The sequence below is a fragment of the Ursus maritimus genome, unplaced genomic scaffold (assembly GCF_017311325.1).
Source record: "Ursus maritimus isolate PB19 unplaced genomic scaffold, ASM1731132v1 scaffold_3, whole genome shotgun sequence".
Lineage (NCBI taxonomy): Eukaryota > Metazoa > Chordata > Mammalia > Carnivora > Ursidae > Ursus > Ursus maritimus.
Genome location: NW_024425563.1, coordinates 79,092,260 through 79,116,470, shown reverse-complemented (window position 1 = coordinate 79,116,470; position 24,211 = coordinate 79,092,260). Strand labels below are relative to the sequence as shown.

At 32.6% G+C, this 24,211-nt stretch overlaps 1 protein-coding gene across 3 annotated transcripts in view; it reads right to left on the bottom strand.

Moving 5' to 3' along the window:
- Window positions 1-7,139: 7,139 nt before the first annotated feature.
- HGF (hepatocyte growth factor) overlaps window positions 7,140-24,211 on the bottom strand; it is an 80,095-nt gene continuing 63,023 nt past the window's right edge. For all 3 annotated transcript variants that reach the window (XM_040644317.1, XM_008686185.2, XM_008686184.2), the window contains 7 exons: window positions 24,090-24,128; window positions 22,799-22,895; window positions 19,942-20,016; window positions 18,942-19,088; window positions 18,304-18,410; window positions 18,035-18,180; window positions 7,140-10,846 (listed from right to left, as the gene is read on the bottom strand). In XM_040644317.1, coding sequence (XP_040500251.1) covers window positions 10,670-10,846; window positions 18,035-18,180; window positions 18,304-18,410; window positions 18,942-19,088; window positions 19,942-20,016; window positions 22,799-22,895; window positions 24,090-24,128 — 788 coding nt within the window. In that variant the 3' untranslated portion in view covers window positions 7,140-10,669. The remainder of the gene's footprint in view (window positions 10,847-18,034; window positions 18,181-18,303; window positions 18,411-18,941; window positions 19,089-19,941; window positions 20,017-22,798; window positions 22,896-24,089; window positions 24,129-24,211) is intronic.

The window sequence follows — 24,211 nt, the reverse complement described above, 5'->3', positions numbered from 1 at the left end:
AATATTAAAAATATGCCCCAAGAGCATTTTTATTACAAATTATTTGAACACTTCCTTTTCTCTAAAATGGATATAGTTATAAAACTTGCCTATGTAACATTGTAATGATGATTAGATGAGATAAAACAGAGCCTGGCAAATAGAAACCACTGAATAAGTATTATGTATTATTATTAGATCATCTTCAAATATAATTAAAAACTTATGATGATAAAACACTTATCAGTCTTACGCTAGCAAAAGAAACCTTTATAATTTCATCTCAAACCTTTATAATTGCTAGTGTTCTCACCATTTGAGAAGTTATGTTATTTTCTTGATAGTAAAGGTATAAACCTCTCTGAATCTACTAAAAGTGTCATAAGATTCTTGGGAATGTGAGGAAGAAAGGGGTAGGATTTGAAAAATTAGGAACCTGGAAAAATTGAACAAAGAAAGGGGAAGATAAAAGTAACTCTAGACTTAAACAATTAGTAATGCAATGATGGAAGTGTTCAAAAAATAGAAAAATAATATTCACATTGGCAGGATTTAAGACTACAACAACACAGAAGATTAAGGAAAGATGAGCCAAAAAGCTCAACCAAATCATGCTGAATATTCCAGAAGCTCTTTGCACTTCTCAGTTACCACTTTCATGTTCTTATTTTGTGCTTGTCTCCCATACTTGTCTGTATTTATAGTGAGGGTAGGGACCAAGTTTTATTTATTCACTATTATGTTTCCAGTGCCTAGTACAATCATAGTAAATGATAGATAAATATTTGCTGACATGTTTTATGTCAACAAAAGTGTATGACAAAAGCTGGTAGAAATCACCTCCCAACACTACCATGAAAAGAATTCAAAGATATTACTATTTTAAATAATAAATAAAATTTAGAGATTGTATATGTCATTATATTTTGGAATTGAACAGAGGGGGTAAAAAAGCATTTGCAAGCAGATAATTACTGATAATTACTGATACATCCATGTAACAAATATTTATCACATAGGGCTTAGCCAGTACTGAAGATAAATGTGTGAAGAATTTAGACCTAGCCCATGTTCTCATGGAGCTTACAGTCAAACGGGAGAAAAAATATATATACATTTATATATACATATATATGCATATATATGCAAATATCAACCAACTTGATTATAACTGAGGTAAGTGTTCTGAAATGGAAGTATATCATACTTTCAGATGCGCAATGTGTAACTGAGTCAGGAGAGTGGGTGGGGGGACAATTGGTGACATTTAAGCTGAAGGATGAAATAGGTATTAGTCAGTGTGGGGAGGAGGTAATTTCAGGCAGAAAGAATAGCAGATGCAAAGGCTTCGAGAAGGGAAAGAGCTTAACCTAGCCTTAGGATGGAAAGAGTCTGAAGTAGCTAAAATGTAGTGGGCAAAAGGAAAAGAGGTGATGGATGAGTTGAACAGTCAAGGACAGTCCATATAGGTATTGGTAGGCCAATTGGAAATCACTGAAGGATTTTAAGCACTAGAATGACACAGCTGTATTTTATTTTTTTGTTTTATTTTATTTTATTTTATTTTATTTTTTAAATATTTTATTTATTCGTTTGACAGAGAGAGAGGCAGCGAGAGAAGGAACACAAGCAGGGGGAGTGGGAGAGGGAGAAGCAGGCTTCCTGCTGAGCAGGGAGCCCAATATGGGGCTCGATCCCAGGCCTGGGATCATGCCCTGAGATGAAGGCAGACGCTAAACGACTGAGCCACCCAGACGCCCCCACAGCTGTATTTTAAAATGTGTGCTTTAGAAACTGGTTAGAAAATGGTTTGGAATATATGTGGAGAAATGCTTTGATATTATTGTAGTAATGAAGGCAAAAGAGAATTGTGGCTTGGATCAAGGTGGAGCCACTGGAGATGAAGGCATGTGAATGATGAAGCATATATTCAGGAAACAAAATCAGTCTCTTGGAGTTTGTTTGGATATAGGCAGGGAGACACAAAATAAGTAAAAACTAACTTTCTGGATTCTGGTTTGAGTAAACCAGATTAATGTGCCTTTTATGGAGGAGAAGATTGAAGGAAGGGAAGGGATTGGTGTTTAGTTTTGGATACATTTGGTTTAGACGGTGACAGCACATCCAAGAAGTGATGTCAAGTAGACGGTTAAGCTCTTGCTTTGTACCTCCATCTGTACTTCAGTTCCTTCCTGTTTAGCTGCCCTGCTGTAGTTTCAGCCAAGTTCACCTGTAAGTTTTGGCAATGAAAAGATGCTGAAGCCCTTGACGTGGAGACAAGTGTTGTAATGCGTTAGAGAGTGACATTAACACAGAGAAGGCTTTGTTTTTCCCTGTTACTTTGGATCACAGTTAAGATATAATTGATGGAGGCAGCAAATAAAAAAGGGATGGAGAAAATGAAAGAATAAAAATGGGACATTGACTGTGAATGCTGATGATCTATGCTCAGACTCTATGTTTGTTTATCTTAGGATGACTCATTACACTTAGTGATTACGAGTGGATCTGGGAAATGCAGATAGTTATGACTAAGAAGGAAAGAGGCTAATGAATAATGCTTTAGATCTTTTTGTTGACTTTACTTCTGGGTACATGTAAGGACCCCCAGAAAACTTCCCCCAGCTCCCCTTCAGGTTTTCTTTTTGCCTTCCTTTTCCTCTTTTCATTTTGTTTTCTTTTCTAACATTTACTCATCTTTTTCCTCCTTAACTCTCCCATTTCCAACTGGAAATTTCAGCTGATGAGGGGACATTGTGAGGGCTGGTAACATGGGAAAATATTACACTTTTTTGTCTTTTTTTTTTAAAGTTCTGGGTGGGTGAAATAGTATTATCTTCATATTTTTGTTTTTATGTTAAAGATATTTTTTAAATACTTTTTTTTTAAAGATTTTATGTATTTATTTGACAGAGAGAGCGAGAGAGTACAAGCAGGGGGAACAGTAGAGGGAGAGGAAGAAGCAGATTCCCTGCTGAGCTCTACCCCAGGACCCTGGGATCATGACTTGAGCCAAAGGCAGATGCTTAACCATCTGAGCCACCCAGGCACCCCTTATGTTATAATAGTATATGAAAGGTCAAATAGATGGAATACATATGTCAGGAAAAATATGCCTCAACTCTTCCTAAGTGTCTGAATTTTACTCAAATTGAGTATAAAAAAAGCAAAAAATTGCCAAAGGAAAGATTGCTGGGAGATTTTTTTTTAGAGAAGAAACTCATTGTAGATTATAAAAGACAGTAGAAATCACAAACTATATAGTTACCACTGACTCCTATTCAGAAAATAAATATGTAAATCTAGTTTTCCTAGACAATATTTAGCAAATTTGTTGTGCTAAACGTGTAACTATTGTTTACATAATTTTAAGGCAGTTCTGTAGTATAGCAAATTTGAAGAATTTGCCATACCATACTCTCTCATGGAGCTTCAAAATACACATGATCATCCAAAGGTCCTTGAGATCTCTGCAACCAAGTGACCTGTATAAAATTTTCCAGCATTTCTAAAAGTTATTCAAGCCCCATTTTGTTTTCATTACAGCTTTAAAATGTCCTGCAGAATAGTGTTCCATGAGAGACCAGATTGGGTAAAGCTTACTTAAGTCATTGAAGAAATATTTCCATTTTAAGAAATATCCAGAGTAAGAGCTTCCATGAGTTCATGAATGAGATGGTTCTGCTTAGTACCTAAACTTTCTGACTGAAACATCAGTCTTATTTCCCCCAAATTCTTACTCTCTTAACCAGAAGGACCGGAACATTTCCTCTCAGAATAACTCTTTAAACAACTAAAGTGCACCCTTTCGTCTCTCCTCTAAAGATCCTTAATCACTTTTATAATCCCATAGTGTCAATTTTCATTATTTTTCTTTGATGATCTATAAAGTCTTTGTTTTAGGGTATAGTCTTATATTCTAAACTATCACTGCATTTGAATTTAAGCCACTTAAAAAAAATCAGAGTACTGAAAGCTGGACAATATTTTTGTAAAGCTTCAAGAATAAATGAAAAAAATATGAATATTTGTCTCCCTTTTCCCCATTTCATTTCATTGCACCATGTTACCCAAGTTGATTTCTCTCAGTTAAGAAAATTCATCAAATGAAAACCTTTTGCTAACTGAGTAACAATATTGTGAACTTCTCAATGCACAGCAGATGGCATATTTGCACATATGTAATGAGTAGACTGTTGTTGCCTCGGAATATTTTTGCAATAATTGATACGATCCTTTCCCCCTCAATGTTATGACATCAATGCTTTGTGGAAGAAACTCAGATGGAAAAACATTCACAGACATAATCAAAACTGTATCAGGCTATGTGAAGTAAACACCTGCATCCATTATCAAGCTACAATCTAGTTCTCCATTTTTATTTTTAATAACTGCATTTGCAAATATAAAGGTATAAACTCTTCAGAGTTAATAACTCCTCTCTTTTCCAGCTGCATGCTCTAGTGTATGAAATGCAATAGACCATTGAAAAATAGTCCTACCTACTAATTCAAATCTAAATAATGTAATTAAATATGAAACCCTAAAATTCTTAACCCTCACTGAGAGTTGCTTAATTTTTACAAAAATTGCATGTCTCTGATAAACTTTCAAAAAGAGGGTGGATTATAGAGTATTAATAATTGTAAAATATTTATAGAGTATCATTACAGGTGAAGCACTGTGCAAAATAAAGAATATACAAATATTAATAACAAGACATTGCTGATGTCTCCAAGCAGCTCACACTGAGTGGAGGCAGTTTGCACATTAAAAACAAAGCAGAATAAAACAAAACAAAATAAATCTCATGCAGTCATGGGCAGACTCTGATAACAAGTGGAAAGAAACCATCAGCAAACCCAGCCTAGAGCTGAAGAAGTAATGACTTCTAGATAAAAGATGTTGAGAATGGATTCACAAGGGAAATTATGTGACTTTTGAAGGCTGGGGGTGTTAAAGAGAAGCCTGGTATTCACAGGGACTGTTTGAATACAGGGATGAAGTTTATTCTTTTTTAAAGATTTTATTTATTCATCTGTCAGACAGAGAGAGGGCACAAGCAGGGGGAGCAGCAGGCAGAGGGAGAGGCAGGCTCCCTCCTGAGCAGGGAGCCCGTTGGGGGACTCCTTCTCAGGACCCTGGGATCATGACCTGAGCCAAAGGCAGAGGCTTAACTAACTGAGCCACCCAGGTGTCCCATGGCATGAAGTTTAAAAGTGAAGACATTTATGATGTGAAATGAAATAATAAAAATTAGGTGATGGGTGTTCAGGAGTATTTGAGAGAAATGAGGGTCCAAAGTCAGTTTGGAATTAGATAATATGTCAGATTGATAGGTTTTGTTTTGTTTTAATGTTGTTCTCTACCTTTTTAAAAGTGTAAAATAATACGTATAATCTATAATCACACACTTCTTTTGAATTATTTACTTTGCTCAGTATTTTCTGCCTTGCTTAGATGTGGTTCAGGCAGTAACATTTTCTTCATAGGAGTGTATGTAAACTTTAACCAAATTACTACAAATATTCTTTTATATTGAAATTACTTTTAAATTTCAGCTCTCCTAAAATACTCGTGCAATTGAGATATTTGTGAATATAGGAACTAGATAGATAGATAGATAGATAGATAGATAGATAGACAGATAGATAGAGATGATAGATAGATGAGACTGTGTAGAATAAGACAAAATATATTTTAATATATTTTATATTTTTTTAATCTGGATTTTACACGAAAGAGTTGTAATTTGGTGAAATGACATAGAAAGTGCTTTTAGGGTTGTATAGATTAAGCATGGTCCCTGTGAGGAAAATAATGAAATAGAATAACAATGAACCTCCTGAACTAAAACATTGAGGAAATGCAAACTAAGGTGATTCTATTCAGGACACTGACAAATGGGACTAATTAAAGCATTACAATTTATAAGAGTAAATAAATAAAATATAATAAGAAACCAACAAAATATTGTCCTTTTTTTTTTTATTATACCCTAGATATTTACCTAGCTTGCTCTTTCACGCCTGTTCAAATACCATCTCTTAGAGAAGGTTTCCTGGACTATTCTATTTAAAATAGCAGAATTTAGGGGCGCCTGGGTGGCACAGCGGTTAAGCGTCTGCCTTCGGCTCAGGGCGTGAACCTGGCGTTGTGGGATCGAGCCCCACATCAGGCTCCTCCTCTGGGAGCCTGCTTCTTCCTCTCCCACTCCCCCTGCTTGTGTTCCCTAAAATAAAATAAAATAAAATAAAATAAAATAAAATAAAATAAAATAAAATAAAATAAAATAAAATAAAATAAAATAAAATAAAATAAAATAGCAGAATATAGGTTTAGAATGGAATGGAGTTCTTAAAAAAGAGAAGAAAAAAAAATCCAAACTTAGATAAATCAACAATATACGTATTTGAAATGTTCTTTGATACCGCTACCAGAAATACTGATAACAGAACTGAATAAATGCATATATTTTGCTTAGATGATAATCATTAGGAAGATCAGATACTATCAGGGGCTCTAGAGTTAGATATATTAATCATCACTTGAGATAGGTATCTATGCCAGAAAATTAATAGTGCAACTTTTTTGGGGAAGAGGAAATATAACCTGAAATAATTAATAGTGTTACAGAGCTCCATTTGGTTATATCAATTGATAATTTGTTCTTCCATATTTGCTTTCAGTTTGAATTAGGTGAGTCCGTTGGATTCACAGTTATTCTGAATTTAATGCATATTTTAAAGATATATTGATTGGTTAATTGAATCATTTGCAATTACTTTTGTGATATATAGTGATATGGTAAAGGAATTTAGATAATCCTTCACGACAATATTTTGCTTATATTAGCTAGTTATATCACAGCATCATTCTAGCAAATATGAAAATGACTAAATAATTGTATATTACAGTGGGAGAAATCAAAGTGCATAGAGATTAATGGTTTACTGAAGACCACTGATAATGCCATGGATAGAAGTTGGAATAAAATAATGATTATTTGTCTTAGTTCTAGTATTTCTTGCAATAAAGTATATGTAATTTCTGTCAAGAGATCATTGTTGTTTTCTGCGTTAAGCCCTAGGGCAGATTCAAATATGTCCATGCAGATAATTATAATAAGAGAAAGGAAGCATTTTGATAAAATATTTTATTATTATTAATAATAATAATATAATCATGGTTATAAAAATAGCAACTTTATTAACTACACGAACTTTATATACAAGTCATAACCACAGTGCTCCCTTTTTGGGTAAGCATCCAGCTATACCATTCAATAGGCAGCTTATCAATTTCCTATTTACACCAAGACAAACAGTCATAACATCCACAGTATTCCATTTTCAGTTTCCTAAGACAGAAACTTTCTGTGCAAATGGAAATGAACTTACTTAAAATACACTGTCAAGATTTTGGGGACCGGAAAATTTTAACTTTTTTTTTTTTATTAGTAAATTCTTAGTACAAAACTCAGTTGAACATTGGAAGGTAACTTCTTTTTGAACTTTATTGCGAGAAGTATTTACACATAGACTATGTCTTTTTATTCAAGTTAACTTTATCGTTCAAATGAGTTTGTCTATAAATACAGGATATAATTAAAAGTTATATTTGGAAACAGCAAATCAATTTAAAGTTTTTTAGTATGAGAGTTTATTAAAATTCTTTACCTCATGATTTCTATATTGCAAAGCTAGTTTTTCTTTTAAAAAAGAGAGAAAATATTTAGAAACAACAAAAAAATGACAACTTCTTGACAGTGCTTTTTTTCCCCCAAGAGAATGTTGTGTCTATAACATTCACTTTGTATAGTACCATTGGTACCAACAGGAAATATTCACAGGAATAAGTGAAATACAATTTTTGCTATCACATGCCATTATTGTTATTTTTCTTGCCTTCCAGTGTCTCAGGTTTCCCATAGTTTGAAACACTTAGATAGCAAGCAAGAGCCTGTTAATATTAGAGATTGACTCAATATAAACCATTTTACTGAGGACCTGCCCACAGCAAATAGGTAAAACTCATTACATATTTTACAATAAAATTAAAGAAGTATACAAAAGGATTATCATCCCTTCTGCACGGCAGAGGCATTATGACAAATATTTGAATTTTACATTACTATTCCTGGCAGACATAAAAAAATGTCCACAGTTACAATAGCACATAACCATTATTCAAACAACCCAAACAAAAATAACATTGAAAATTTCTAATTTAAAAGATCTTTTTGTCCATTACTCAAAATACAATGGATTTTGGATATGTTGGATTTTTCATTTTTGTCACTTATTAAGAAAAGAATGCCCAGGAAATAGTATCTTTTGCCAGAGAAAAATGACATGATTATTGATTGTCCTACCACCTAAGATCACATGGATCTTGTTCATCTTGCTTTCATTGTCAATTCTACTGATCTCCCCTATTACAAAGAGAACTTCCCAAAGCTAGACTGCTTAGTGCACCATGTCTGATGTTTTATTGGTGGTATGTTTTCACCCTTTAATAAAATGGAAAACATTGAGTTCAAAATATCTAAAAAGTTAGCTGCATGTTGTGTCTAGGTAATCAATCCCTAGCTCTCTTTCCATGGAAATTTAGAGGGAAAGACAAGAAAAAGAAATATCTTAAAATGTGAGTATTTAGTTGTATTAGAATTTCATAAGTGTTCTACAAATATCATTAATATGTGATTTAATCAAATTTTGCCAGTTCATCAAGAAAAAACTGAAAAATACTTTAATTTTGGGACAATATGCCTTTGAAATTCCTAATGTTTTTATTAAAATCATATATCACATAAGGAAAGAAAAATACAATTAAAGAAGATGATGTGGACTGACAACTTTTCGGATCTCTCCTTGCTTTCACTGTTTCTTGATACCATAACATATCTTATTACAGTATGTTCAATTTGTATGGCACAATTTGGATAATATTTTTGGATTTGTATAGGTATTTCTGGATTTGCTGTCCTATACTCTGTGGACTAAGCTTTCAAGCAAATTTAAAAAGCATTTTACTCGAGATTGAACAGTGTCCTGTGAAGCTTTGAGAGCATTGTTTGGATCTCTGGCCTTAATTGATATCATTCAAGAGAAACAAATTAGAGAAATGGGGATACTGGATTGGAATCACAAATTATTTTTAAATTTGTACAGGATGATTTTGTGAAAATTCACATCCTATCCTATTAGAACTTGTTGTCTCATTTCTTGACAAATACAGGATTTTTGTTAATCATGCCAAATACAATAATAAATATGATGATTTGGTGTTATGAAACAGAATACAAAATTTGAATGAATATTCCGCATAGCATTCAAAGATTTATGTAAAATGAAATAAGATAAAATGAAATTTTCGTAAAATATTTCATTTTGGAGAATTGACGCCCCTTTAAAAAAAATTGAATTCAGAGGTTAGACAAGCTAGTTCCTTTCCTTTCCTTTTATATTTTTTTCCCTTTACTTGAGTAAAGTTTCATTAGGCTAAAAAACTTTCAGGTTGAGAAAGGCATCCTGATTTTTTTTTCTTCAATATATACTTTAATTCATAGTTTGATGAAAGTCTATTTACAAATCTTTGGAGACATATGGAAATTTTCTTCTGAAATATTTTTTTAAAATTTAAAGAAGGTGAGCTACACGCCAGTCACAGCAGCAAGTCTTAGAATTAACCTACTTAAATACTTTTTTAAGCTTCAATTAGACAATTACCTAAGAATAATAAAGAAAATACTTTAGGAAAGTAGATCTAAAAATACCTTGCATAAATAAGGGTCCCTAAATTTGAGGGAAAGAATAATACTAATACACATATTACCCTCTTCCCTTTAAGAATTAGAAACTACACAATGACTAGGAAAATAAATATATTTAAACACTTAGATTAGGTGTTACTTAACTTTGTGGGTCATGACCACACCTTAAATGTCAACCAATAGAGGTCATCTGCAGATTATAGAGAGAGAATGAGCTGGTCACTTCTATCTTGCACCTCTCCTTAAAATTTCTACTGGTCTTTAGAAATTTCTGTTTTTCTCTTAAGGAAAAACTACAGGTACACGCTTTAGAATAGTTAGAGGTTACATTAGATATACCATAATTTGAACTCTAGTGTATGCACATGTATACCCAGGTCTGCATAGATGGGCACATGATTTTGTGGAAAGTATGTGGACCAGTATTAGAGGATACACAATGAGGAGAAATGAATGACATATAATGTATGGCGTATGAAAGGTAATATAATTTAATATAGAGTTACAACTTAAGGACAAAGGTATAAATTGTCTTTGTGAGGTTAAAATAATGTTTAACGTATAGTTTGTTCATAAACTAACCTGGAAAGCAGCGTAGAGAGATTAATTGAACTTTTCCATTAAATCTTTTATCATCCAGCAATTATACCTTTGCAGTTTTTAATCCATTCAAGTATCTTCAGGAGATATGTTACTACACTTGCATGTACCTTAGTTCACTTCAACATTTACAAAATAACACTGACAAACAAAACAACAGAAAACACCCATAAATATTAATGAGTATCTTAACAAACTTATCACTCAAGTAGTTGTCTTAGGATTGCTTTAAGTGACATTTTAATTCCATGTTCTTCGAAATCTTCATGTAAAAGAGAATTGTGTTGATGGAAGCTTCAGACATGGTTATATCAGCTATGACTGTGGTATCTTATACGTTAATATAATTTTGTGTATCCATTTTGCGTAATATGCTACTCGGACAAAAATGCCAGGACGATTTGGTATGGCACATCCACGACCAGGAACAATGACACCAAGAACCATTCTCATTTTATGTTGTTCACAAACAAGTGGGCCACCATAATCTCCCTAGGAAGAAGACATGCAGCAATAACAACAAAAAAGTGTTATTTTAGAAACAAAAAGTAATAATTCACTAATATTTCCTATATAGACTTATATCTCAAATATACATATATACAAAAAAAGAGAATAGATGCAACTGAGATACGAAGACATAAATAGATGTACTAGACCATTGGTCATCTTTCTATTGAATTACCCAAGTCACACTGAGAGAAGTACAGAAGTTCAAAGTGTTCTATCATGTGGAGTATTCATTTAAGAATGACTTCTCAAGAATGCCCAGGCGGCTCTTGATTTTGGCTCAGGTTGTGATCTCAGGGTCATGGGATTGAGCCCCATGTTGGGCTCCACACTCAGCATGGAGTCTGCTTGTCCCTTTCTGTCTGCTCCTCCCCCTGCTTGCACACACTCTCTCTCAAATTAAAAATAAAGAAATAAAATATTTAAAACATTAAAAAAAAAGAATGACTTGTCTTACACAAAATATTCACTCATCTTTTAAAATGGTTCTTGTTTTTGTTGAATGCAGATTAACACAAACAACTAATAGCTATTCAGAGGTAGACTTTATATTTACTTTTATTTTCTTCTAATGTTCAAAATATGTTCAATTTAGAAAATGTAAAAAATACAAGAACTTTTGTACTCCACCTGTAATCATACAGTTTTAATGACTAAATTGCATCACAATTTCCCTTATTTCTAAAGCTCTTTGTTTTCCTTCCTTCTATCATGTCCCCAGAAAGATTTTAGAAAATTAAATATAAATCATAATTGATAAAATAATCTATTTACTGTTTGGAAATTGTTTTTGGGCATAAAGAAAGAATATTCCTTCATTTACTGTTGTATGTGTAGTTAATATAGTTATATTCATATATTTTTTATATCTCATACCCCCCTTTGTAGAAGGTAGTCTCTAATTTCATGGCATTTTTTTATACGGTTACCCTGTTTTATCCTCAGACACAGATAGATGATAGACAAAAGATGAAAAGATTGATTGATTGATTTGTGTGTATATCTTTATAAACATGTATATATTAATGCATATTATTATATATAATCATTACAAATATTCTGCATCATTTTCATACACCATGGAGCCTTCTAAGATTGTGATGACTGGCTTTTGGCATCCTTGTGTGAAGAAGAGTGATTGAGACTACCTTAATTTTCCCCCAACAGTGAAGTGATGAGATAAAATGAAACTACTATAGAATTTAGTTCTGTAACAGGTGTAAAGAAGAGCACTTTCAGCATTGTATGATGGGGAAAATCAAAGTGGGGGTGAAGCGAGAGATAAAACAGCAAGGGAAAATAGTTTATTCTAAGAGACAAACTATGCCACATGAGTTAATATATCTGATTTTTAAAAAATGCACCAGTGATTACTGTTACAAACTCTTCAAAGCAATTAACTTTGGGAGACTTTCACGAAATGTGATCCTATTGCTATTATATAAACATTTGGGAGGTTTTCTTCAAGTATTTAGATTTCAGTGGCTTCAGGGATTATATTACCTTGTTTTAAATAAAAGTGATATTAAAAAAACATTCTGGAGGATATATGCATTTTTAAGAAGTGACAATTTAAAATTGTCAATACAGATAAAAATAACCAATATATGATAATGTAATAAATAAGTCAATGCTAAAGTTAGTAATCTAACAATGTACAGATGATAAATCAGATCACAGGCTATTCCTGATGAACAGTTGTCAAAGCATTTTTAGTAATGACAGTAGGCCTGTATAAGTGCATAGATTCTTAAATGATCTTGAAGATTGGGTTGAGCTCAAAACTTTGTGTTTAAAGGGTTCTTAGTGTAAGTAGGTAGCTAAGTAAGAAATAAGTAAATAAATAAATAAATAAATAAATAAATCTTTCTCCTAGCAGATTTTCAGTTCTAATAATGAACAAAGTAATACTGATTTACTGGGAAAGAATCAAATTTGAAAGTGGTTATAAACACATAATCTATTTCTAACTATATCATTTTAAAGCAGTTTTTAAAACTCTTTAACTTATGAAACATTTTTTTCAGGAATAGAATCTCAGACCAATATATATAACATATACATGAAAATACATATTTATGCTCCATATTTATTTTCCTACATGTCAAAAGATATTTCACTATTTATTGAACTCATTCCATGCCTTACCTCACATAGTATTCCCCAACTTGGAGACTGTGTCTCTTATATTCAAAATACATCTAAACACTCCAGTCAAAAGACATAAGGTGACAGAATGGATAAAAAAGCAAGACCTATGCATATGTTACCTAGAAGAGAATCATTTCAGACCTAAAGATTTATGCAGATTGGAAGTAAAGGGATGGAAAAGCATTTATCATGCAAAAGGAAGTGAAAAAAGAAAGGGGGGGTAGCAAGACTTTTATCATACAAAATAGACTTTAAAACAAAGACTGTAATAAGAGATAAAGCAGGGCACTATATAATCATACAGGGAACAACCCAACGAGAAGATAAAACAATTGTAAATATTTATGTACCCAACATGGGAGCACCCTAATACATAAAGCAACTAATAACAAACATAAAGGAAGTAATTGATAATAATGCAATAATAGTAGGAAAACTTTAAGACCCCACTTAGATCAATGGATAAATCATCCAAACAGAAAATCAACAAAGAAACAGTGGCCTTGAATGATACGATGGGCCAGATCGATTTAACAGATATATTCAGAACATTCCATACTAAAGCAGCAGAATACATATTCTTTTAAATTGCAGTGTGACATTCTCCAGAATAGATCACATATAAGGCCACAAGACAAGTCTCAACAAATTCAAAAAGGTCAAAGTTGAACCATGCATCTTTTCCAACCATAATACTCTAAAACTAGAAATCAACCACAAGAAAAAAATCTAGAAAGACCACAAATATATTTAGGTTAAATAACATGCTACTAAACAATGAATGGGTCAACCAAGAAATCAAAGAGGAAATCAAAAAATACATGGAGACAAATAAATATGAAAACGCAATGGTCTAAAATCTTTGGGATGCAGCAAAAGCTGTTCTAAAATGGAGATTTATAGCAATACAGGCCTATCTCACAAAGAAAAATCTCAAATGAACAACCTAACCTTACACCTAAAGGAGCTATAAAAAGAATAAACAAAACCCAAACCCAGCAAAAGGAAGGAAATAATAAAGATTAGAGCAAAAATAAACAAAATAGAAACTAAAAAGAACACACACACACACAAAAACCCAATAGAACAGATCAATGAAACTAGAAGCTGGCTCTTTGAAAAGATGAATGAATTAATAAACCTTTAGCCAGACTCATCATAGAGAGAGAGAGAGAGGACAAAAAGAGGTCTCAAAATCAGAAATGAAGAGGAGAAATAACATTTGACACTACAGAAATACAAACAATTAATTATAGGAGAATATTATGAAAAATCATATGCCAACAAATTGGACAACCTAGAAGAAATGGATAAATTCCTAGAAATGTATAACTTCCCAAAACCCCCAATCAGGAAGAAATAGAAGATTTGAAAACAGGCCAATTACTACCAATGAAACTAAATCAGTAATAAAAGAAAACCCCAACGAACAAAAGTCCAGGACCAGAAGGCTTCACAGGTGAATTCTACCAAATATTTAAAAAAGAATTAATACTTATTCTCAAACAATTCCAACAAATAAAAGAGGAAGAAAAGCTTTCAGATTCATTCTTTGAAGTCAGCATTACCTTGATACCAAACCAGATAAAGATGCTACAGAAAAAGAGAACTACAGGCCAATATCTCTGATGAACATAGATGCAGAAATCTTCAACAAAATATTAGCAAACCAAATCCAACAATACATTTAAAAATCATTCACCATGACCAAGTGAGATTTATTCCTGGGATAAAGGGTGGTTCAATATTTGCAGATCAATCAACATGATGCATCTATGAACAAAAGAATGGATAAAAGCCATATGATTATTTCAATAGATACAGAAAAAGCATTTGACAAACTACAACATCCATTCATGATAAAAACCCTCAACAAAGTACGTTTAAAGGTGACATACCTCAACACAAAAAAGGCCATCTATGAAAAACCCACAGGTAATATCATCCAAAATGGGGAAAAACTGAGAGCTTTTCCTATATTGTCAGGAACAAGACAAAGATGTCCACTCTCACCACTGTTATTTAATATAGTACTGGAAGTCCTAGCTACAGCAATTAGACACCAAAAAGAAAATAAAGGCATCCAAAGCAGCAAAGAAGAAGTCACTTTTGCTATTTGCAGATAACATGATATTCTAAATAGAAAACCCTAAAGACTCCACCAAAAAGCTACTAGAACTGATAAATGATTCAGTGAAGTCACAGGATACAAAATCAATGTATAGAAATCTACTGCATTTCCATATACAAATGATGATTAACAGAAAGAGAAATTAAAAAAAACAATGCCATTTATAATTGCACCAAAGATAATAAAATACCTAGGAATAGGGGCGCCTGGGTGGCACAGCGGTTAAGCGTCTGCCTTCGGCTCAGGGCGTGATCCCGGCGATCTGGGATCGAGCCCCACATCAGGCTCCTCTGCTATGAGCCTGCTTCTTCCTCTCCCACTCCCCCTGCTTGTGTTCCCTCTCTCGCTGGCTGTCTCTATCTCTGTCGAATAAATAAATAAAATCTTTAAAAAAAAAATACCTAGGAATAAACTTAATCAAGGTAGTGAAAGGCCTGTGTTCTGAAAACTATAAACCAATGATGAAAGAAATTAAAGATGACACAAAGAAATGGAAAGATAGTCTTGTTCATGGATGGAGAGAACAAATATTGTTAAAAATGTCCATGCTACACAGAGCAATCTACAGATTTAATGCAATCCCTATCAAAATACCAACAGCATTTTTCACAGAACTAGAAAAAACAACCCTAAAATTTGTATGGAACCACAAAACACCCTGAATAGCCAAAGCAATTGAAAAAGAAGAACAAAACTGGAGGTATCACAATCCTAGATTTTAAGATATACTACAAAGCTGTCATAATCAATACTATATGGTACTGGCAAAAAAATAGGCACATAGATCAATGGAACAGAATAGAAAATCCAGAAATAAACCCACAATTATATAGTCAATTAATCTTCGACAAAGGAGGAAAGAAGATGCAATGGGGAAATGACAGTCTCTTCAACAAATGGTGTTGGGAAAACTGGATAGCTACATGCAAATGAAACTAGACCACTTTCTTACAGCATACACAAAAATAAATTCAAAATGGATTAAGGACATAAATGGTAGACTTGAAACCATAAAAATCATAGAAGAGAGCACAGGCAGTAATTTCTCTGAAATAAGCAATAGCAATATTTTTTCTAGATATGTCTCTTGAGGTAAGGGAAACAAAAGCAAAAATAAATTATTGGGACTACATCAAACATCAAAATAAAAAGCTTCTGCACAGTGAAGGAAACAGTCAACAAACTAAAAGGCTATCTAATGAATGGGAGAAGATATTTGCAAATGATATATCTGATGAAGGGTTAACATCCAAAATATATAAAGCTTATTTAAATCAATACTGAAAAAATGAATAATCCAATTGAAAAATGGTCAGAAGACATGAACAAACATTTCTTCAAAAATACACAAATGGCCAACAGACACGTGAAAAGATGCTCAACATCACTCATCATCAGGGAAATGCAAATCAAAACCACAATGAGATATCTCATAGCTGTTAGAATGACTAAAATCAAAAACACTAGAAACAGCAAGTATTGCCAGGATGTGGGAAAACAAGGAACCGTCTTGCACTATTGGTGGGAATGCAAACTGGTACAACTACTATGGAAGACAGTATGGAGGTTTCCTCAAAAAATTAAAAATAGAACTACTGTATGATCCAGTAATTTCACTACTGAGTATTCACCCAAGAAATATAAAAACACTAATTTGAAAAGATATGTGTGCCCCTATGTTTATTGGAGCATTAGTTACATAGGCAAATTATGGAAGCAACTCAGGTGTCCATCAATAGATGAATAGATAAAGAAGATCTGATACATAGATACACACACACACACAGGAGTATCACTCAGCCATAAAAAAGAATGGAATCTTGCCATTTGCAGCAACATGGATGAATCTAGAGAGTATAATGCTAAGTGAAATAAGTCAGTCAGAGAAAGACAAATACCATATGATTTCACTCACACATGGAATTTAGGAAACAAAACAAAGAAAAAAAGACAAAAAACCAGAATCTTAACAATAGAGAACATACTGATGGTTACCAGAAGGGAGGTGCGTGGGAGGATGGGTGAAATAGGTGAAGGGGATTAACAGTACATGATGAACACTGAGTAATGTATAGAATTTTTGAATCACTTTATTGTGTAGTATAAACCGATATAACACTTTATATTAACCACATTGAAATTAAAATTTTTAATAAAAATGTAAAAAAAGTTCTCAACTTCAGAAATAATTTTAAAAGCACAAAGTGTGCATAAAAATAAATAGATAAAATTTAAAAAGTAAAAAAAAAAATACATGTAAAATAATGGTTTAACAGCTTGTCTATGTAAAATAGGGATTGGAATACTGCCAAGTTGAAAGAACAGTTGCCTAACAAATGAAAATGTTCAAGCTCTTAAAGTCACCAACTTCGACCTTCTGGTTTTTTAAAATAGAATTTGTTTAAACCACACACACACACACACGCACACACACGCAAGCATACACACACACACACTGGCTTAACCAAAAACACATTTAAAAGTTTAAAACCAGGGATAGAGTTCATTTAGGGAGAATTTGGGAAGATCAGATAACTTTAGAAAACATTAGAAAAATGCAAGCTATTATATCAAACTGCATATTGGATACTTTTAATTTGACCAGCTTTCCATTAGAGTTCTGGCTGTATTAATTTATTGCTTTTTTAGAGACAAATATCATTGTAGCTTGCTGATAATGAAACATGGATCTTCTTACTGTTTAGTTAAAATAAGTGTACAAGGATAATGAAGGGGTTATCTTTCCCAATTTCTCTCTTAGAACAAGTTGATAGATAATAATTTTTATTTGAGAAAAATGGACCAAACACACAAATAAGAAACAAAAAAGAAACATAAGAAACTATATTTATTATATACTTCTTATTTTTTAAAAATGCTCTTTTTACCTCACATGGTCCTGATACAATATTTTCAGCTCCAGCACATATTTCAGACTCATTCAGAGTCACCTTCCCTTGATGGTATTGGCTGCATTTCTCATTTCCCATAATATAGAGATGTGCTACTCGTAATAGACCATCAGAGTTGATGGCTAGAATGGGGTAAAAAATGTACATTAATGAGCACAGGGTAAGCTGAGAAAAATAAGAAACAAATAGAATTATTTTAGATAAAATAAGTATGATATTGCCTTTTCATTTTAAAAATAGCTTACATCCAGTATAACCCCAGCCATAAACACTGCAAGTGGTTTTTTCAGGAATGGTGCATCCATAATTAGGTAAATCAATTGTACTAACAAAATCATCCAGGACAGCGGGCCTGAAAATAGAAAATACAATGGTAAATACCCTTGATTGAATTCAACACAAAATTAACAAATTAAAATTTAGTATTAATTTTTAATATAAGATTAAGAGAGAATAAACAGTCTTGTTTCTTAAGAAAAAGGGAAAGTCTTATATATGATCTATGTAGTAGAGGCAGGAGTAGGTAGCAGAGAAATGAGTCACTTACTTGCTAATATTACTTGCTAAATGGCCATTGCCTTTTTTTTTAATTCATTATTTTACCTATTAAAGTTATCAAATGATTATTCACTAAATTTTGGTTTTAGAGCAGGCTGATCAAACTGTTGGTCAAACTTCATTTATTAATTTTTAAAAATGTTGAAGATGACTCTTTCTTTGTCTCTACACACACACACACACACACACACACACACACACGACATGTGACATATGCTTTTATAATAAATTTACATAAAAGAGAGAGTAGAGCCACATAGCTGAAGAAAAAGCTTTACTAACTCCATTGCAAGTTAAAAATGCAAAACTTTCTCAAGCAACTAACCTAGCAAGCTTCAGTAATACCAGATCTGATCCTTCAGGTCCATATACCAGCTGGGAAACATTTAGAACTTGTTTGCGTTTCTCGTCTCCTTTTCCGTGGACATCATGAATCCCAAGCCAAGCTTCATAATCTTTCAAGTCTTTGTTTCTAAGTAAGAAATTAAAATGTAAAATATAATTTTAAATTGGATGATATTGTTCACACGTATTATTATTTTAGCTTAGAAGGGCAGATAAATAACCTAAATTTAAAATTTGAATCAAAGTATAATAAAGAACAAGACGTTTGTTACGAGAGATTCTGAATGCTACAAGCACACATAAGCAAAAAGAACCTTTGAACTGCTCAAATTCTAAACAGCTATTTAAGAAAAAAAAAACCTTTTGATTATGCTTAAGAGTAAATCACATGTGAAAAAGTCTCAGGTAAAGCACATTACATGAATTATAATTTTCTGCAGATTTTTCTTCTTAGCTTTGTGTATGTTTGGTTTGTTTATCACCGAGGACTGAAAATTTATACTAACAAAATCAGTGACCTTGATGAGAATCAGGAAGTAAGCTTACAGATGCTGCCTCCTTAACTTTCCTTAGGCTAATTCTCATTAAAAATTATTCCCAAGATGATTCTGAGGCTGGATTTACATAAGAAAGGAGAAGTGAGAATTGAATTTGCTGTTAATTCAGAAAAGGATTTCTATCTAGACATGTAGCATGCAAAGAGGAGGTTGAGGAAAAATCATTTCCATAATTCTAGCAAAACTTCCCCCCAAATGAGAGTAATGCCAATTGTGGAAAGAAGTGAACAGAAGTAGTATCCAATCGTAAATATCCATTAAGTCAAAGTAAGTTTTGTGACTAAATCTAAAGAAAGAAATTAATTTGTTCATCCCTCGTTGGTGACTCAGTTAAATGAATAAACATTCTAAGCCTAAAAGCTAAATGGAAGCCCTACATATTCTTAAGTGCTTAAAACAAATATTGGTTTCAGAAACACTTACCGAGAAGGGAAACATTGTCTTGCGGTAAGAATCCAACTTTCCTTTATCAATGATCCTCCACAGATATGTTTATTTCTATGAGAAAGAGGAAAGAGAAACAAGTAACATCTGCATGGAAAGGGTGCCTGCCAATTAATGCAAAACCTATGGCTCCATTTGTTAAAAAATAAATGCATTTGAGAGGAAAATGTAGAAATTAACTCAGCTAGAATAAAATGAGTAATCATTTGACTGCAAAGATGATATTTGATGATTGTAGCATTAGCATTTTTTCATAATGTGATTACAATTTTAGGAAATCAACTTTATTTTTGTATAAGGAGCCCTGTCACTACACACCAACATCCATTGCCAACACACATGTTCACGTGTACGTGTCTCTATCCTTGAGAAAGCAAATATATCCTACAAAGATAGAATATTTAGAACAAACAAACAAACAAAACACACAAAAGAACAACAAAAATAACGTAGACCTCTTTTAAATTCAGTGTCTGATTATAAAAATGCAAATTTGAGTTTTTACCTAAACCATGAAAACTATCTGGTGGTAGCAATATATATTTGTACACTATTCCCTTCTTTCATTACCATTACTTATTTTTGATACATTAACTTAGAACATCGCTGAGTTTGAATAAATTTCTTCAGCTTAAAACAAGCAATATAATATTTCACTTATAATATTAAAACAATTTTATAAGACACATCATCTAGAAAATTATAAAATACTTGTCCAGAATAAAAAAACACTAGTACATTTATTTGATGATATCCTAAATCTGTAGATGCGTTGTTTTTTGGCAGAGAAATGAAACAAGGAAAACTTTTCACAATTTACATTTCCAAAGATTACAGATGTTCAGTGCTTCAGAGGGTAATAGAAGAAGATTCCCAGACTAAGACCACAATTATTTATGGCCTCTACCATAGAGAAGGATGAGAGTATATATTGAGTTTTAATTTCTGTTCCTCTCAGTATGTGTTTTGGAAGAATAACTAAACAGCTGTTTTTACTGAGGACTTGGATTTAAAAGAAAAATATATTTATCTAAAAGTTTCATCTAATCTGATGAAAAAGAGTTTCACCTGCTCCTCTAAGGATGGAGACTTCCAAAGGAGTATTCTTATACATTCTCCCATGGGTAATAATAAATTTAGAAGTATATGCCCCTTTTTTTTTTCTGAAGTTATGAGATTTACAAAGAATCACTAATCCATTCAGATATGTGGATTCATGGAACATTTTCTTTCAGAAAGAAAATGAAATACTCTTCTTCCAAAATTGGCAGCCTTCATTAAATCTTTGTATTTCATAATTGGCTGTAATATTCTGTGAGTTTCACAATTCTGTTTCAATACTACACACCTAGGACAGCTACACTATAATTATCAACACAAATATTTGTAAAATTGATGGGTTACTCCTTGCAAGAAGGATATATTAAAAGAACTTTAGGACATCTTCTACCTGGTGTCTAAAGTCTTATGTATATTTATATCAAAAGATATAAACTCCATGCTTGCTAAGAATTGGTTTATTCATAAAAGAACTTTGGTTTCAAGTTGTCTTTATTCTATTTTAATGTCACTGTGGTTTAATTGTAGCAAAAGATGTACTTTCTTCCTCTACTCTAGGAAGTTAGAGGTAAAGGAACAAAAGGGGTCTCCAAAAAGAGGAGATATTCAAGTTGGTATTTGAAGAATGAGAAGGATTTTCCAGGCACAAAATATGGAGGAAAAAAGCTACAACATTTAGTGGGAACAACAGCTTAAAGGCTTGAAGGGAGAAACATAGGGTGTCTCGAAAACAAGGGAAAATGTGGTGAGAATTCAGGTGCATTTTGGGGTAGGTGGTATGATAAGGTTCCAAAAGAGACAGATACAAGGACACTTTAACATATTGATTACCATATGGCATAAGATATGTAGTATTTAGGAAGTCGTAAGATCAGATTTTAAGTTAACTCTATTTTCAATATTTAATTCTTCAACATAATTACTAATCTTATTTTTGTATGAGTATATTATGCAAAGTGATTTTACTGAGAACATCTTTGATTCTATTTTTTTTAAAGATTTTATTTATTTATTTGACAGAGATAGAGACAGCCAGCGAGAGAGGGAACACAAGCAGGGGGGGTGTGAGAGGAAGAAGCAGGCTCATAGAGGAGGAGCCTGATGTGGGGCTCGATCCCATAACGTGAGGATCACGCCCTGAGCCGAAGGCAGACGCTCAACTGCTGTGCCACCCAGGCACCCCGAACATCTATGATTCTTAAAAGCATTGAGAAATAGACATGTCAAGATTTTTTTTTTATCCATGGTGAATAGCATAATAGCAAAGCTATTCAACTATCAATATAGTTTATCTTTCTTTTAAATGATAAAATATTCTAAAACTTAAAATTATTGTTATTTTCATTAGAATTACAATCAAAAATTAGAAATTAAAAGCAAATGTAAAGTTTCTGATATGACTATGCATAGGCATGTTAGAAAATAAAGTCATAATATCCTAGATTAGGAAAATAATCACATGTGTATAACAACTACTACAGCGATATTAAGGTATAAGTAGTTTCTCTGTCTAGTTGTGTTTTCTTAATCACTCTGAAGTGTCACTTGTAATCAGACAGTGCCAACACATATGGGACCTCTGTGAACATTTAAAAAGTCACCATCTCTGAAGGCACAAATTGTAAAATCCAGGCTCTGTTTGGCAAGCATGATACGGTCAGTCTCCTCTTGTGTCCCACTCAAATGGGTGCCTTTGTGGATGGCACAACCATCCTGTTGGGAATTTGAATTTTGCAAATAATCCAAATACATACGATTTGTGTCTATGAATAATTACCTGTATTTCAAACTAACCATCCATCCTACATTAGTTCGCGTTGGAATTCCATTTACAACTCTTAATTGTTTCGTTTTGGCACAAGATATTACAGGATCTAAAAAGTAGACCAAACAACATTTTGACAAAATATTTTGAAATAATCAATGCCTCTCAGTTTTCTTAAAAGCAATGGTAATTAAAGAAATGTAACTACTGTAATTTTATCAGAAGAACATTTGGGGGGAAAGAAGGTAAGTATTATGACTGGAGTGTGAAATCAGGCCAAAAACGTTTGCTATACTCATCTAAGTAGACAAGTAACATAGAAAAATGAATCAACTCAAGGTATTTCCATAGTGAAAATGATTTTCTCACCAAGCACTAAGTATAGGCTCTTCAGGTCTAACACTAATTGTATTTCCTTCACAAATCTCAATATAAAATGAAACAATGTTATTTATAGTAGTTATTTCTAAATGTCAATGGAAATCAATAGCCTCAATTAAAAGCTATATTCTTTTATTACTTCCGAATTTTTATAAGAATGTAGAGCCATTTTCAAACAGATTATCAACATTGTATTTATTGACATCGTGTCCAGATGACATAACTGTTATGTCCAAATCATTATATCCAAATGACACAATATCAAATTCTTTGGAGTCAACTTTTCCTGACCCTTCTCCAAATTCCTTGCTTTATCTTTTCTACTCCTGTGCATTGTCTAAAATTTCCATTTGCTTCTTCAGCCTGGGACACAGTAGGTGGTCTCTTAAGTCAAAACACTTGAGTATCTTCCTTCAGCCCAAGAAGAATGTGAAAATCAAAAAACAAGCAGCTCCAAAAAAGATTTTCTTAAACTGAGGATTCACTGAACCTCCCAGTTGGTATCACCTTTTACCTAGTGGACCATTTAAAGAGCCTTAAAGATAAAGCAGGATAGATATACTGCATAACTTTCCGACCTTCTGATTTTATTCTTTCTAACTTTAGCATCCTGACTTAATATAAAGGATAGTGAATATCCATTACATACATTTTGCCCAAAATTACAAACAAGTTAAATGCTCTTTTCAAAGTTAAATATAACATCTTATATTTTCTGAAAATTGAATTTTGATATTCAGTATGTAGTTGCCTTTGTAACCTCTTTTACACATGCACATAGAAAAAAATTAATAAAAACAAATAAATTAACTTATTTTTATGATGGAAGTTAATATAGTGATATTTTTCCGTGAAGAAAATGATGACATCATTTCTGACATGTAGAGAGTCAAATAAACTATATATTTAAAAGATTACTTACGGTCTAAATTGACTATTGTAGGTGTGGTATCACCTTCACCTGTAAAAATAAATATATACACATATACACAATTCATACATACATATTTCTGTTATATAGAACCAAAGTTATATATTGAAATG